Source organism: Falco cherrug, chromosome 2, assembly GCF_023634085.1.
Source record: "Falco cherrug isolate bFalChe1 chromosome 2, bFalChe1.pri, whole genome shotgun sequence".
NCBI classification, from domain to species: Eukaryota; Metazoa; Chordata; class Aves; order Falconiformes; family Falconidae; genus Falco; species Falco cherrug.
Window position 1 is genome coordinate 24497494 of NC_073698.1, and position 15290 is coordinate 24512783.

The 15290-nt window shown below is 42.1% G+C and overlaps 1 protein-coding gene across 4 annotated transcripts in view; it reads left to right on the forward strand.

Annotated features, from left to right (window-relative positions):
- Positions 1-15290, forward strand: part of B3GLCT (beta 3-glucosyltransferase) — a 69647-nt gene continuing 54357 nt past the window's right edge. The window contains exons 1-4 of one of the 4 annotated variants that reach the window (XM_055702354.1): positions 7609-7670; positions 8656-8714; positions 10236-10275; positions 10804-10886. In XM_055702354.1, the coding sequence (XP_055558329.1) occupies positions 10811-10886 (76 nt within the window). In that variant the 5' untranslated portion in view covers positions 7609-7670; positions 8656-8714; positions 10236-10275; positions 10804-10810. Of the gene's footprint in view, positions 232-7608; positions 7671-8655; positions 8715-8950; positions 8995-10235; positions 10276-10803; positions 10887-15290 lie in introns of those variants that run through there. The other 3 variants (XM_055702355.1, XM_055702352.1, XM_055702353.1) reach the window with 3 other exon arrangements.

Here is a 15290-nt window from a genome sequence, read left to right on the forward strand (position 1 = left end):
GGGCAGGGAAGGGGCGGGCTGGCGGCACCGCCGCCACCAGCCGGAGGCCGCTCGCCCGCGCTCCTGCGGCAGAGGCGGGCAGCCGGGCGCACCGTGTCTCTCTCCTCCTTCCCCCGCCGTGCGGCTCGGCGGCCCTTCCCAAGATGTCTCGGGAGCCCGACTGCAGGCGCTGGCTTCTTGTCGCTGCGTGCGCCCACCTCCTCTTCCTTCTCCCGCCGCTCCGCACCCGGGGTGAGTGGCCGGGGGCCGGGCCGGGCCGCCATGGCGAGGTGAAGGGAGGAGACCCGGGACGCTCGGCCCCTCCGCGGAGGCGGTGAGGGGGAGGAGGGCACGGGACAGAGCCGGGCAGCCTGGCGGGGGGGCTGCCGGCGCTCCCTCGCCCCTCCGTCCCGCCACGAGAGGGGAAGCGGGCGGGGAGGCGGGAGGTGCCCCTTCCCCCGAAGTTTGTTGGTGAGCCGGGCTGGGGCGCGGGCGGGCGGCGCGGGCTCCCCTCAGCGGCCCCGGCGCCGAGCTGCCGGGCACGGGCAGCGCCGGGACCCTTCCCCGCCCCGCGGCGGTGTGAGGCGGCGGGGGATGGCCCTGTGCCCGGGGCGGGGGGCGGCCCTGGCGGCGGGGGCACCGCTCGGGGCCAGCACCCCCCAGTCACACGGCGAGCTGAACCCGCCGCGGAGCCACTCGTGCTCGCGTTTGAAACGGCGCCTTACCGACTGGGTTGCCGGGGGGAGGTGGAAAGGGAACGCCGCCTAGTTAAAATGTCAGCGTAGTGAAAAGAAAATCACTGCATTTTAGAGGCGTTTTTAATGTGTCTGGTCAGGTGGGAGAAGGTTAAAAGAGAGGGGTTAGTAGCGTGTCAGCAGTTAGGTCAGGACAGGCTCTTGGAGTTAGCAGCTGTTGCCGTGAGTGTAAGAGAGGGAAATAAACGTTTACATCTGTTCTGTTTCTCATTATTTCTGTTCCTGAATGTTTCCGTCTCTCTCGGCATAGGCTTGTCAGGGTTGGATTTGATTCTCTTCCACTACGATGACTTGCGGATCAAAATCCTGCAGGGGAAACCTGTACAAATACACCCTGTGTTCAGCAAAGTAAAACTGTGATACCATGATTTTTCTCTTGTAAAACACTTTTCCTTTCACCTACGCAGCGTGGTCTTTGGAGGAGTCCATTGCTCTTCCTAAAGCAGCATTTCATTCTTCCCGGGATGAGTAGTTCTGCTCCAGTGCTTCAGCAAGGTACTGTAGCACTTGTAACCTTGAACAGATTGCAATCGCAGTCAGAGAACAGCAGCATCAGTTTTCCCCGTGTGTATGTCTGTTTCTTGGACATACATGCAAACGCGCAGGTAGAACGCAGAAATGGAAAAGCTTGGGTTCTTGCTTGTGCGGTTACCTCTTGTTTAGTAGGTTTCGATTAGTGCTTGTATAGAATTTGTTCACCTGAAGCTTCTTGCAGTATCGTGACTTCCTTGAAGTTTTTAAAATATCCTTTTATATAGAAGGCCTTTCTTTCCTAAATACTCTATGCTTTTGAGAGGGCCAGGATAATAAGTTTGCAGAACAATCAGCTTTGCTCTTGAAAAACCAAAATAATTTGTATTGCGTCTCACAGAAGAAAACAGCTTGTCTGTTGGTAGTTAAGTCGTTCCATGAATTCCAGCTTGCAGGTGGCTGCTTGCTGAATGGGAAAAAGTATTCAGACGATTTTGTTTGGTCTGACTTATAGACAATCAGAAGGGTAATGATGATGCATTTTCTTCTACTGTTTTTCTTTGCTTGCCTTTTATGAAGACACTGGTGTGCACAGCACTGAGACATTTCCGTGGCTCACAGTGGCGATTTCAGCAGCCTTCTTCCCATATATGCCAGCAGTGTAAAGAAATTAAATGAGTTGCTTTTGTTTTTTTATGAAAAGCTTCAGATGCTGGAAATTTACTTGCATCGCCCTCTCCTCTTCCTCTTCCCTTTTGCTCTCTCCCCATTTTGGGCTGATAAATCTGTAAGTCTTCATTGTTACCTGGCTAGACCACGGTCTTTGATAATGAAAATGTAGCAACAATGAAGAAATGTTATAAAAGCTTGCATATGAATACATGAAACTAATTCATTTTGCTTGCTAGTGCTCCCAGGCTGTCTTATTGTGGAAGATCCCGTCTCTCTGACTGACAGTGTCAGTGCAGATTTTCTCTGGAAACATGTCAATCCATAGAATCTTATGTTCTTTGAAAACTTGGGAGGGGGAGGAAACCCAACCAAAACAAAAATAGGCTTTTCATTAAATTATGGTTAGAAGCATAAAGCAATTCTATTTTAAATGCTTTGTCTACTGTTTACAACATAATGGCTTTTGTTATTTGAAGTGGTTATTACTAGTCATGGTTTTGCCTTATGTAAGTCATAGAATTGTAACTTTTTTGTAGCTCATTTAAACTGACCCACAGCCTGGTGAGGTGATTGGAATGACTCTGGGTCAGTCAGCCTTGAATCAGACTGTAAAAGAGGAAGATAACAGAAGTGTTGCCTTCCTATTTCAATTGGTTTTTTCTGTGAAAGCAAAAGAACGGACTCAGTTTTTAATGTCCTTTGCACTTAAAGGACATGTAATTGTAAATGTTCAGAAGTTGTTTACAGTAGAAAGGGTAGTACTGAAGAAAGGATTACTTCTACATTTATAATTTTGTACTATATCATTAAATATATTTATACAGTATATTGTGGTTTAATATTACAGTATTTACGTCCATTTTCCTAATAGTTTGTTGGCACATATTTCTGCAGTGCAGCTGCTGAACAATGAGAATAAATGATTGAATTTTACTTTCTAGCGATGTAAGCAAGTCTATTTACTCACCAGAATTTTAATGGAAAGAATGGAACACTTGAGAAAAATAAATAGGAATTGAAGCTGCTTATATTACATTTTCTGATTAAATTTCCAGGTTTTGAATGGCTCCAAATACAGTCTAGCTTTTTCAGTGGATTTTAGTCCTGCTTTCAAAAGAAATAAAGATAAGATCGTTGAAAATAATGAGCTTTAAAAGTCTTTCTAACATTTCATTCGTTTTCTTATCCTCAGTTCTTGAGCATTTAGCAGAATGAGGGGAGGATTGGCAATTGACGCATTCAGCTTCTGTGTGCTTGTGCCAAATGATGTGAATAGCTGTGTGTTAAGAATCTTCAAAGTACACAAGGCATTAAAAAATGAAGTGACCAATACAAAATTACAGGTTGCATTTAAGACAGCACCTTGCTGGGTTTTTTTTCCTTTTTTTTTTAGGTAGTTTTGTTTGTGAGAAATCATACAGTTAATCACCCTAGCCTTTTTGTTTAGTGTGGTGCCTACCAGCTAGTAAGTTTCTTCTTGCAATGTATTTTCTCTGTGCTCTTTGGCAAGTCAGTGGCCCACCTGAGATGTGCTTGCATTGCATCAAAACTCAAAGGGACTAGAAGAGATCCTGGGTTAGCAAAGGTACTTCGAGCTCCAGAGACTGATGTGTGTCTTTGAGAGTTCTCTATGGAAAAAAATCTGTTGCAGTTGTCTGAATTGGTAATGATGTTTGGACATGAAAAGTTACTGTCCTGTTATGGTAGCATCTGATAGCTCCCAGACACAAGTCATCCTTTGTGTGCGTGTATTTTACATGCAACAAAAAGATTTCCTTGCCACAGAGAGTTTACAGTTTCTACCTGTGTTTGTATAACTGATCTGGTCATGAGTGAGTTAGAATTTTTCTGTTTGTGCCACGTCCACTCCTGGGCACACCTTTTTCAGAAACCTCTTGGGAGTGAATTGCGGGTGGTTGACTTAATCTTAGAGATGTCCACTTGTGCCCAGGCATTGTATTTCCTACCTCCCCTGGGGCCCCTTTGTTGGTAAGTTGTATGGCAGCTAGATATACCGCGTTCTTTTCGTGCCACCCTTTTCCCAGTAAATCCCTAGAAAAGGATATTTATTTCCAGGCTGAGAGATCAGGTTTCTTAGCCAGAAGAGTCTTGGCCATACGTTAGTAAGACTTTAGCTTACCCCACCAGTGCATCCCAGTTTACTTCTGAAGACTTCTTTACTGCTATCAAATTATGCATGCATAACAGATTTGCTACTAAGGTAATAGAGGGGCCATGGCATGGTTGTTGCTAAAATAAATTCGTACAGTCTGTCTGAGTGAAAAGCTGGGTTACTGCTGGGTGAAGACTCTTGAGGCTTTTGTTTTCAGTGTCTTCAGGGGTCTGCTGGTTTGTTCAGCGAATGTTTCTTCAGTAGTTTAAAAATAGTATGAACGGCTCTTATCATTAAAATGTATTAGCTGGAAGGAGTCTTCCTGGAATATTTAATGTAAAAGATACAGAGTCATTTGAATATGTTTATTTGTTGCAAAAGACGGGGAGGCTGCATGTCTGAAATCGCTGGGAGAGAGAGTAATGGTATATAGAGAGACTTGAGCATTCCTCACAGATACTGGCTTGTTTAATAAACAATATGTGTGAGTGTTGAAGTTGTACTGTATGTCAGGGTAGCTGCAACAGAAGTCACTTTTAGCCAGGTGTAATCGGTCTACCACTGTCCTCAACAGTACAGGAAGATTGATATGAGAGACCAGGAGAGCTGGTTGATTTTCAAAGCTCACCTCCTACAAGTTCAAGAATGGTCCATCCCCACATGCAGGAAGGCAAGCAAAGATGGCAGGAGGCCCACATGCATGAACAAGGAGCTCCTGACAAAACTCAGACATCAAAAGGAAGCACACAAGAGATGGAAACAGGGTCAGCTTACCCCAAGAGTAATATGGAGATGCTGTCTGAGAGTGCAAGTATGCTGTTAGGAAAGCCAGAGCCCACCTGGCATTGAATCTGGTGAGGGATTCAACTTGAGAAAGGCAAGAAAAAGGGCTTCTACAGGTGCATCAGCAGCAAAAGGGAGATTAGGGAAAATGTGGGCCTGCTTCTGAGTGAGGCGAGGGACTTGTTAGAAGAAGGGTGTGGAAGAGCATGAGGAACCAAAACCTTCTTTTCCTTGGTCTGTACTGGTAAGAGCCACCTTCAGCAATCCCAGGCCCCTGAAAATTATGGGAAGGCCTGGAGCAAGGAAGACTTACTTTCACTGGAGCAGGACCAGTTTAGGGAACATTGAAATAAACCGGACGTATGGGAGTCCTCAGGACCTGACAGGAGGCACCCACAAGTGCTGATGGAGTTTAACAATGCCAATGCAAGGTGGCTCTTGATAATCTTTGAAAGTCATGTTGACTGGGGGAGATTCCTGAAGACTAGAAGAGAGCAAATGTCACCTCTGCCTTCAGGGAAGGCAAGGAGGACAATCTGGAGAAACCAGAGGTTGGCCAGTATCACTTCAGTCCCTGGGAAGGTGGTGGAGCAAAATAATCCTGGATACCGTTGCCAAACAAGGAAGGACAAGACAAGCATATGGAGGACAAGAAGGTGATAGGGAGAAGTCAGCACGTTTATATGAAGTGGCAGTCATGCTTGGCCAACCCAAAAGACTTCTGTGATGACTGCCTTCATGAATGTGGGAAAGGCAGTGGATGGTGTTTGTCTCAGTTTTAGCAAGAGTTCAGTACTGTGTCCTATAACGTCATACACAAACTGATGAAGTATGGGCTAGATATGTGGGCAGTGCGATAGAAAACTGTCTGACTTGCTGGGCTCACGGCCTCTGATCAGTAGCATGGTACACTCCAGGGCTTGGTAATGACTCCAGCCTTTTCATTAGTGACCTGGACAACGGGACAAAGTGCACCATCAGCAAGTTTGCATAGGATACAAAATGGGTAGGTGGGGTTGATGCACCAGCTGGTTGTGCTGCTATTCAGAGGGACCTCAGTGGGCTGGAGAAATGGGAAACTTGGAAAACAAAGTTCAGCACAGGGAAGTGCCAGGTTCTGCCCCTGGCAAGGAGTCGCCCCAAGCACCAGTGCACACTAGGGGCACACTGTCTGGAAAGCAGCTTTGCAGAGAAGGACCTGAGGGTCCTCTTGGGCAGCAATCTGACCATGAACCGGCAAAGATGGCCAGCAGCCTGCTGGGTTGCATTAGTAAGAGTGTTGTCAGTAGGTCAAGAAAGGTGATCCTCTCTGCTTGACACTGGTGAGACACACGTGGGGTGTTGTGTCCAGTTCTGGGCTCCCCCGTGCAAGAGAGACATGGGCATACTGGAGTGAGCCCAGCAAAGGACCCATGAGGATTATTAATAGATGGGAGCACTTGACATACAAGGAGAGGCTGAGGGAGCTGGGCCTGGAGAAGTAAAGGTTCAGGGAGGATCTTACCAGCACGTGTAAATAAATACCTGTTGGGGAGCAGTAAAGAGCACAGAGCCAGACTTTTCTCTGTGGTGCCTAATGACAGGATAGGGGACCATGGGCAAAAATTTAAATACATTTAAATGTAAGAATTTATTTCTTTTTTTTACTCTTAGAAGTGATGGAATACTGGAAGAGGTTGCTTGGAGAGTTTGTAGAGTTTCTGTACTAGAAAGTACTCAAAACTTGACAAGGTTGTGAGCATCCTGCTCTGGGAAGGATGTTCAAGTAGTTGATTTTCAGGTATCCTTTCCAACCTCAACGATTCTGTGGTATTGTAATGAAGATGAAGCAGGTTTTTAAAATAATTCTCCAAAGAGCTTTATCTGTGTTCTTAAAGGCATGGCATGAAATAGTTCTTTTTTTCCCAGACTGTCTCAGTATTGTCTGATTTGTTTCAAGGATCATGTGCATTAACATTTTATAAATCTCAGAAGCAGCGTGGCACGTGTCATTGAATGCTACAGTGAGAGAGGCAGCATCTCTTGTCACTCAAAGTTGTGTCAGGTCTTGTGTGCTCTTTCTCAGTTGCGTATTAGAAAGTGAAAGTAATGAAAATTCTGCTTGCATTCAGTTTTGCAAATAAGCAGAATGTATGAAGCGATACTTCTTCGGGTTAATAAATACATTTTGTGGGATAAGGGTGTTTTGTGTTGATCTTGTAATTAGGATCATGTCAAGTAGAAGAGGATCTGGTTTGTGTTGGGGAAGCTATTCCTTATCTGGAGCTGTACGTACTGTTACGTTGGGAGAGAAGGAGGAAAACAATCAGAACAAGCTGTCAACAAGGGATGTAATGGGCAGATTGAGGTGTTCTCTGTGCACTTTCGAACTAGAAGTGCAGAACATTTTACTTGAGGATAACACTGGGGGGAACACTCCTACTTGTACTGTGTTTTCTTCTTCCTGGCTAAATGCCTTGTTGAAATGTAGCTATGGTCAGTCAGCCTGAGTCTACAGTGTTAGAATGATATTGAGATGTCTTCATTTAGTGGTGTGATTTGAGGTTCAAGTTAGTCAGGACCTGAGGTGTCATTGTCAGCTGATGAAATTGGGTCTCTGGTTGAAAGAACATAGGAGTATAGGTAATCAGAGATGGAGCACCACAGGCTTTGGACAGTCTTATCTTGCTTTCCCACTTTCCAGGTTTCTAATGTGTCAAAGGAATAGACAGTTGCTAGCAATCACTTTGAAATCAATTTCAAGCAGTAAATGGCTTTTTTTTTTCTTTTGCTGCAGAACTTTGTCGAGTACAAAAATGAGCTCCTATAATATCAAGAGTCTGCTTTTTCTTTCAGCTTTTGCTGTAACTGTAGTTCCTGAAGGTGCAGAAGATAAGACTGAACTACCAGTGCTGCAGGTAATAAATTTTAATTGCCAAAGCAGGAACATTTTACAGACATTATAAAATCATCTAGAAGAGACCAGAGCAGAAAGTCTAACATCTGTGACATGGATTTTGATCATTGACTTCAGTGGTACTAAATGTCATATGATGTCTTTCTGTTCTGTGTGGCATATGAGACACCTTTAATGGGACACAAGTTACATATAGCACTATTCTTCTAGTATTACTAGGATCTCAGTTTATCCTAGGGATGCTTAGACTCATTAGAATAAACTTATACTTAGCATTTCTGATTTCTTTCTTATGCTGGATTTTTTAGTACATTGACATTTGCATTAAGTGAATTAGTTTTTTGGGGTTTTGTTGTGGAACAAAATTGTAATTTAGAAAACAGTTTATTTTCTTTTTTCCACTATTAGCTGAAGAGTGCATTAAAAACTTACAGTAATAAAAACTTGGTGATTTTGCGTAGCTTCTACAAGTTTATAGTGTTACTGCTTTGAGAACAGTTTTTGAATATGTAAGATTTATTAGTTCAGAGACAATTTTCCTTTCCTCTTGTTTTTTTTTAAATATACAATATATGAAGAGGGAAATGGCTGCCTCTCTGCTAAATTAGCATTACTACGTATTGCTACCCTAGTCACGGCTCAAGTAAAGCTTGCAAATGAAATTTCAAATTAACAGATTAGAAGAACGAATGGTCAGAGCTAGCCCTACCCTTAAACAGTGTAAGGAATGTTAGGTACATATGCATGTATGTCCTTCAACCGACTTCCATCTACCCTTTTTATTTATATGTATATATTTGTAACAGGTATTTGTGTATGTATAAAAGAGATTTAAGGGGGGAAATAAAATGTACTACAAGGAATCAAGAAATAGAATCTAGAACTGCCATTTAGATCTAGCGATCTCACAGTAAATGCAATAGAAGTATGGTCAGAGATACCTGTCTCTAATTTTTTGGATTTTATGATGATTGCTATATCTACAGTAATGAAAAAGATCCCTGTTACAAACTGCTGATCTGCTGCAGTGTATCTGGGAGACTAGGTAATGTCATTCTGTTTTCATTACTTCTAAGTTTCTCTTTGTCAAATTCCATTATTTTCTCAATCTAGTTGTTTAACATATATCCTTTATAAGAATGATAAATTTATGAAGGCTTCCTACTATTTTAGAGTTCAAAACCTTCTCTCAGATTGTCAGGGGTGCCTCCTATAATTCTTCAGGCCAAAATCCCTTTTTTCTCACCTTTTTTTGTTTTTTTTTTTTTTTTACATTAACAGGCACATAATGGGCAACAAGTGTTTTGTTTTTTGTTTTAATCAAGGTAATTGTAAAATATGGCTTGTTCATCATACTGTGTACCACAAATCATACCTTTTTGTTTATATAAAAAATTAGTCTTAACATGTTGTTTATGATATACGTTAATTTAAAAGGTGGTATTATGCTGTGAGATGGCAGTGCTGTGTATAGTCATAAAAATAAGTTAGTCTTATAAGGATTTTTGTAAACTTTATTAACCCAGCAAAACAGGGTCATAAGCCTAGATGCAATGGCTAACAAGAAGTTGGAGCTTATGCATTTCAGTGTAAAAGTCAGACCTAGATGGAGGAAGAGATCATCTGATGCAAGTAGGACTAAAAGGATTAGATGTATGTGATTTAAAAAAAAAAAGGAGGGGGGGGCGGGCGTGGGTGGGAGAAGGGGGAATGTGTTTACAAATAGGAATTAATTCAAAAGGGAAGGAAAACTATATATGAGCTTATTGCCAAGGAATGCCTTGTATGGCATTTCTATCTGAAGGTCTTAAAACTCTTGACCCAAGATAAATACTACAACATTCTTATGCAATTAGTAAATATGATCTTGATTTTATATGTGGAGAAACAAAGCACTAGGTGCTGTTACCAGGGAGAAATTGTGCAATAAGCAAAGGCTCTGTTTTCCTTCCTATTTTTATAGGAAGTGCAGAACTCTTTCTCCAGTCCTATCTCTTTACCAGTCAGCAGTTCTTAAACATCTTTCTGCCTAGCCTCTGTTATTTAGAAGCAATTTAATATCCTCCTGAGATATTTTTGTGTGTGTGTTTTGGTTGCCTCGTTAACGATGCAAATGCAATGTCACTGTTGTCTGTTCCTCAGAACTTTGTTAAAATTCCATCACAAATATATGTGATACCTGAGTAAATCCCAGTGAAGTCATCTTATGTACAACACCCTTTTCATATTTGTTTGTCTTCATATAAATTGCTTTTGAATCTTACTTTAAGAATTGTGTTTCGATAGATGCTTGATAGTGGATCAAATGAGTAAGATTGTGTTGGGTTTTGCATTTTTTTCCTTTTTATTCATTTACTGTATTGTCTAAGTAATAGTATGCAAACATGTAGGATACCTGTTCCAGTTTTTAATGATGAAAAACTTTTACATTAGTTTTTTCATTTGTTGAGTTAAAACCTCTATTCATTAACACTCTGATGAATGCTTTGAGTACCTCTGTGTGTGTCTATAGAAATATTTGCGTTTTTATGTGTATCCTTATTTTGCTTTTTCTCCTTTCTTCTAGAAGTCTGAAAAAAGCAGAACAATTAGTAAAATAAGCAGAGGTAAGAACTGTATGGTCTGTATTTGTTTTCACTTGTGGCTCCCTTTTTAGTATAAATAAAACATGGTTATGCTTTGAGAAGTGACTGTATGAACAGTGCCTAAATGCTCAGCAGCATTGTTAGTTAATTGGTGATTCACAGATACTTTGTATTTTGTTTCTTTGCTCATGTAGTCTGGTCAGACAGAAGCTTGATTTTTTTCCTTGTATTTGCAATTCTTGTATTTAATTGTTTTTCTGAAAATGTGCACTTGCACTGTGAAACTGATGCATTGCTTTTTGTAGTACACAATATTTTAAAATGAGATTTCGTGATACTTTGTAGTTGTTATTGCAAAAATTTAACATGAAACTGAATTTTACCATGCTGCTAGGATCTCAAGGTACTTGTAATAACAACTAGGATTATTATAAATTACTTGTAACAACTTGTAATAACTTCATAATATCTAGAACCAAGTATTTAAGAAACATTTCAAATGTTAATAGGATACTGAGTGATAAAATGTTTTTTTACTTGACATGTGAGATAAATTATGAGAAGAAAAATTCTGCAAGCTTCTGCCTTTCCTGAAACAAGTTTGATGTCATTCCAGCAAAAAGTTTCCAGACGTGAGATAAGGACTGTAGCCTGGTGCTGCCTCTGCTATACTATAGTAGTTCAATACTTAAAAGTACCTACTTTTCACTCTTATAGATGCTGAGCACTTGGGTCTGTTTGTTCTGAAAAGAGCTAGCTTAAACATGTCTTTGTTGCAGCAGTTTCTGAGTAGTTGTCAGTTCATTCTGACATCAAAGCTGAACACTGGGAAGACTTAGCATGCTTCTAGTACGGTTGCTAACAGAACTCTGAATGGAGCTGAGAAGATATGGGTTTTGCTTGTTGGGGTTTTTTTGGACTTAGTTGAAGGCTTTGTTCCTAACAGAGATAACCACCTTTGTGGAAAACAATCAAGTCCCTTGTCCCATTTATCCCCCATTTTACCCTTGAAGGGTCAGCACCTGTCTATAGAAACTTTATTACTCTGTTTCCCTGTTCACCTGTCCTTATCTGGTGTTACAGGCCATTTCCTCTTGGTGTTCTTTCATCTCTTTCTGTGCAATCTCATAGCATAGCCAGGTGCTGGTTGCTGCTTTTATTGCTCTTAGCAAATGTGCTGTGTATCACTTCACAAAACACCCATGGAGGCATTGATAGAAATTTTTTTTGGCTTTGGACAGTGCTCAGTTTTCATAAGTTTTAATATAATCTCACTACTTAGGAAAGTTACATTTAGGAACATTGCAATGGTATGTTAATGATGTAACTACCATCTGTCATCTATTGTTTGATTCAGCAGGAAATCGCTTTAAAACGGACAAACAAAAGTGTTTTATGCTGCAGGTAGCAAAATTTAGGAACTTGCTGCCACAGGAAGCTGTGGAAGCAGACCATACCAGCAGTTTCAGGAGAGAACAGGTCCATGAATATATGGTAAGAAAAATAGTCAGCAATGTAACTTCTGGCATTTCCTAATATAGTTGTTAATGCTGTTAATAGTATGAGGAGCATTGTGAAGGTCTTGTGGTGTCCCTAAGTAGTGTTTCCTATTCCCGCTGTTCAAGACAATATACTGGACTAGGTGGAGCATTGGTCTGATGTAATACATCATTTCTTGTATTCTTTATCTTTTTTTTTAAAGACTCTGCCTGTCCTTAAGAAAGACTTTTTTTTTTTTCTTTCTGTATAATGATTTAGGTTGGAAAGGACCTTTGAGATGATCAAGTCCAACTGTTAACCCAGGACTACCAAGTCCATCACTAAACCATGTCTCTAAGCACTGTATTTACGTGTTTTTTAAATGCCTCCAGGGATGGTGAGTCAACCACCTCTCTGGGCAGCCTGTTCCAATGCTTGACCACCCTTTCCGTGAATAAATTTTTCCTAATATTCTATCTAAACCTCCCCTGGTGCAACTTGAGGCCATTTCCTCTTGTCCTGTTGCCTGTTATCTGGGCGAAGAGACCAACACCCACCTGCCTTTCTGGTAGTTGTAGAGTAGTAAGATCCCCTCTGAGCCTCCTCCTCTCCAGATAAAACCATGTCAGTTCCCTTAGCTGCTCCTCATCAGACTTGTGCCCCAGCCCCGCTGCCCTTCCCTGGACACGCTCCAGCCCCTCAACGTCCCTCCTGCAGCGAGGGGCCCGACACTGAACCCAGGGTTCGAGGTGCGGCCTCACCAGTGCCCAGTCCAGGGGGCGGTCACTGCCCTGGCCCTGCTGGCCACACTGTTTCTGACACCAGCCAGGACGCTGCTGGCCCCTTGGCCACCTGGGCACACTGGGGGCTCATGCCCAGCCGGCTGTCAGCCAGCACCCCCAGGCCCTTTCCCACCGGGCAGTTCCCAGCCCCCTGCCCCAGCCTGTAGCGCTGCCTGGGGCTGGTGCGACCCACGGGCAGGGCCCGGCACTGAGCCTGGTTGAACCTCACACCACTGGCCTCGGCCCATCGGCCCAGCCTGCCCAGACCCCTCTGCAGAGCCTCCTGCCCTCCTGCAGATCCTGTCCCCCAACTTGGTGTCGTCTGCCAGCTTTCTGAGGGCGCACTCGATCCTCTCATCTAGATCATTGATAAAGAGATTGAATGGAACTGGCCCCAGCACTGAGCCCTGGGGAGCACCACTTGTGACTGGCCACCAGCTGGATGTTAACTCCATTCACCACCGCTCTTTGGGCCTGGCCAGCCAGCCAGCTTCTAACCCAGCACAGAGTACACTCATTCTCACCATGAGTAGCCAGTTTCTCCAGTAGAATGCTGTGGGAAACTGTATCAAAGGCTTTACTAAGGTTGAGGTAGATGACATCACAGCCTTTCCCTCATCCACTAAGTGGGTCACCTTGTCATAGAAGAAAGTCAGGTTAGTCAAGCAGGACCTGCCTTTTAACCTATTTCTATGGGTAAAATCAAGGAAGGACTTGACACAGAGAATGACGTTCTTAGTTACTGTGATTTTTCATTCTTTTCCAGAATTTTCTTATATAATAGTTTTTCTCCTTTATAAACAACCTGTACCTTTGTACCAAGGAAGAAGAGTTACCATCTGTAGTTTTCCTTTTGGAGTTTCAAGAGATCTTTTTTAAGTGTCATTAGTTGAGTCTTTGAAGACAGGTATCAACATCTTGATATTCTAGTCACTGGGAAGACACGTTTAACAGAGAGAAGACTGAAGTTCATGTTGCCATGGCTGCTTTGTCTACCCAGGATGTACTGTAGCTTTCGGGATTGGCTGGTGTGGAAAGTGTTTCATGCATGGATTGTTATAGTCCAGCCAAAAGGTAAGTTATGTGACTTACCAATGTTGGGTCATCATTGCCACGCCATGGCAAAAAGTCTTGCCTTTCCACTGGATGTGTAGGTGCTCTATTGGTGGGTATATTTGTCCCCAGATGGTAGGCTATAATGCTGACCAGCAGTATTTTCAGCTTTTAGAATATTTGAATAACAAAAGTAAATCCCCTCTTGAAGTGAGGCACGTGCTATTCCAGGCTAGTGTACTTTGTACATAGCGTACAGATTTTGCTTTCTTTGGAAACTCGGGGAAAACTGAGCTTGGGAACATGAGTTGTCTAGATTCCTTCTGCTGTATGTGGAGGGGGGCACTTCCAGAGGGTGACTGAGATCCAAGATAGCCTGACCTAGTTCTGCATTTTATCTAGGCTCTTTAGGAATTGGTGAGGGAAGATAAATTTAGATTAGACATTAGGAAGAAATTCTTTACTGTGAGGGTGGCAAGACACTGGAAGAGGAAGAGGTTGCCCAGAGCAGCTGTGGATGCCCCATCCCTGGCAGTGCTCAAGGCCAGGCTGGATGGGGCTTTGAGCAGCCTGGTCTAGTGGAAGGTGTCCCTGCCCTTGGCAGGGCGTTGGAACTATATAGTCTTTAAGGGTTCTTTACAATCCAAACCGTTCTGTGATAAGTTTGGGTGGAATCATGAGAATGACATGCAAAGGTGTAAGTAAGTTTTTTCTTTAGTTATCAAAGCAAAGGCATAGGTGATGAACTTTTTTTTGGGTTTTGTTTTAAGACATATCATGAGTTCTGAAGTGGTAAGCAACATAGTTTTTGTATTACAAAACTATGAAAGAGCATGCAGTTTATTGAGGAACAAGTGACAACTCGATACTATTTTTTCAAATTTCAAGTAGTAAACAAATGTGCAAAAAATGTACATTTGAAATCTATTTTAAAGGGTTTTTTTGATATTACTAAGGCAAGAAATTTAGCACAATTGTTGAGAGTGTGTTTGACTTAAGATGACTTTCAGTTCTCATGCTGCAGGCCGTAAACAGATAAATCAGTCATTACAATGCTTATGGCATATGTGATAAATAAGCATGCACACACTAATGTGGTTGCATGTCTGTGTATCTGTCTATATGCATACACTGTCTTTAATCCAGAAGGATCCCAATAACTTTATATAACCACATTTGCAAATTACTGTTCTTAGCATGAGAAAAGACTTGTCTCTACTTTTAGTATAAAGCTTCCACAGTTAGGCTGCAGTAATTGGCTCAAAATATAAGAACGAAAAGATCCTGATTTGGAGTTTCATGTTGATTTTAGAGTTGACATAAAAGTAGGGGAAGGCCTACAGAATATGCAAGTGGCTTAAGTTTTTAAACTCAAATTGGAAGCTGAGTTTTCTGACCTAGGCGTTAGAGTCTCGGGTTTGTGAGTTAAAGCACAAGTGCTTCTGCAGTGTAGTTTTTATCTGAATAAATAATGAGACATTTTGTATTTTATCACCAGGTTTTCATTGTACAAATACACCATTTAGCCTTAAACAAATTAATTTTATTTCTATCATTTCTTAGGAAAGAAAAGCCCAAAGAAAAGAGGAGCTAGATTTAAGCACCATTGACAGAGCTGCAAAGATGTCAGTGGCATTCTTTTACCTATTAGAGGTCAGTGGTTAGACTGCATCCTAGTTGTTTTAAAGTCATAGTTATAATTGTAATTTTTGTGGAAATAGT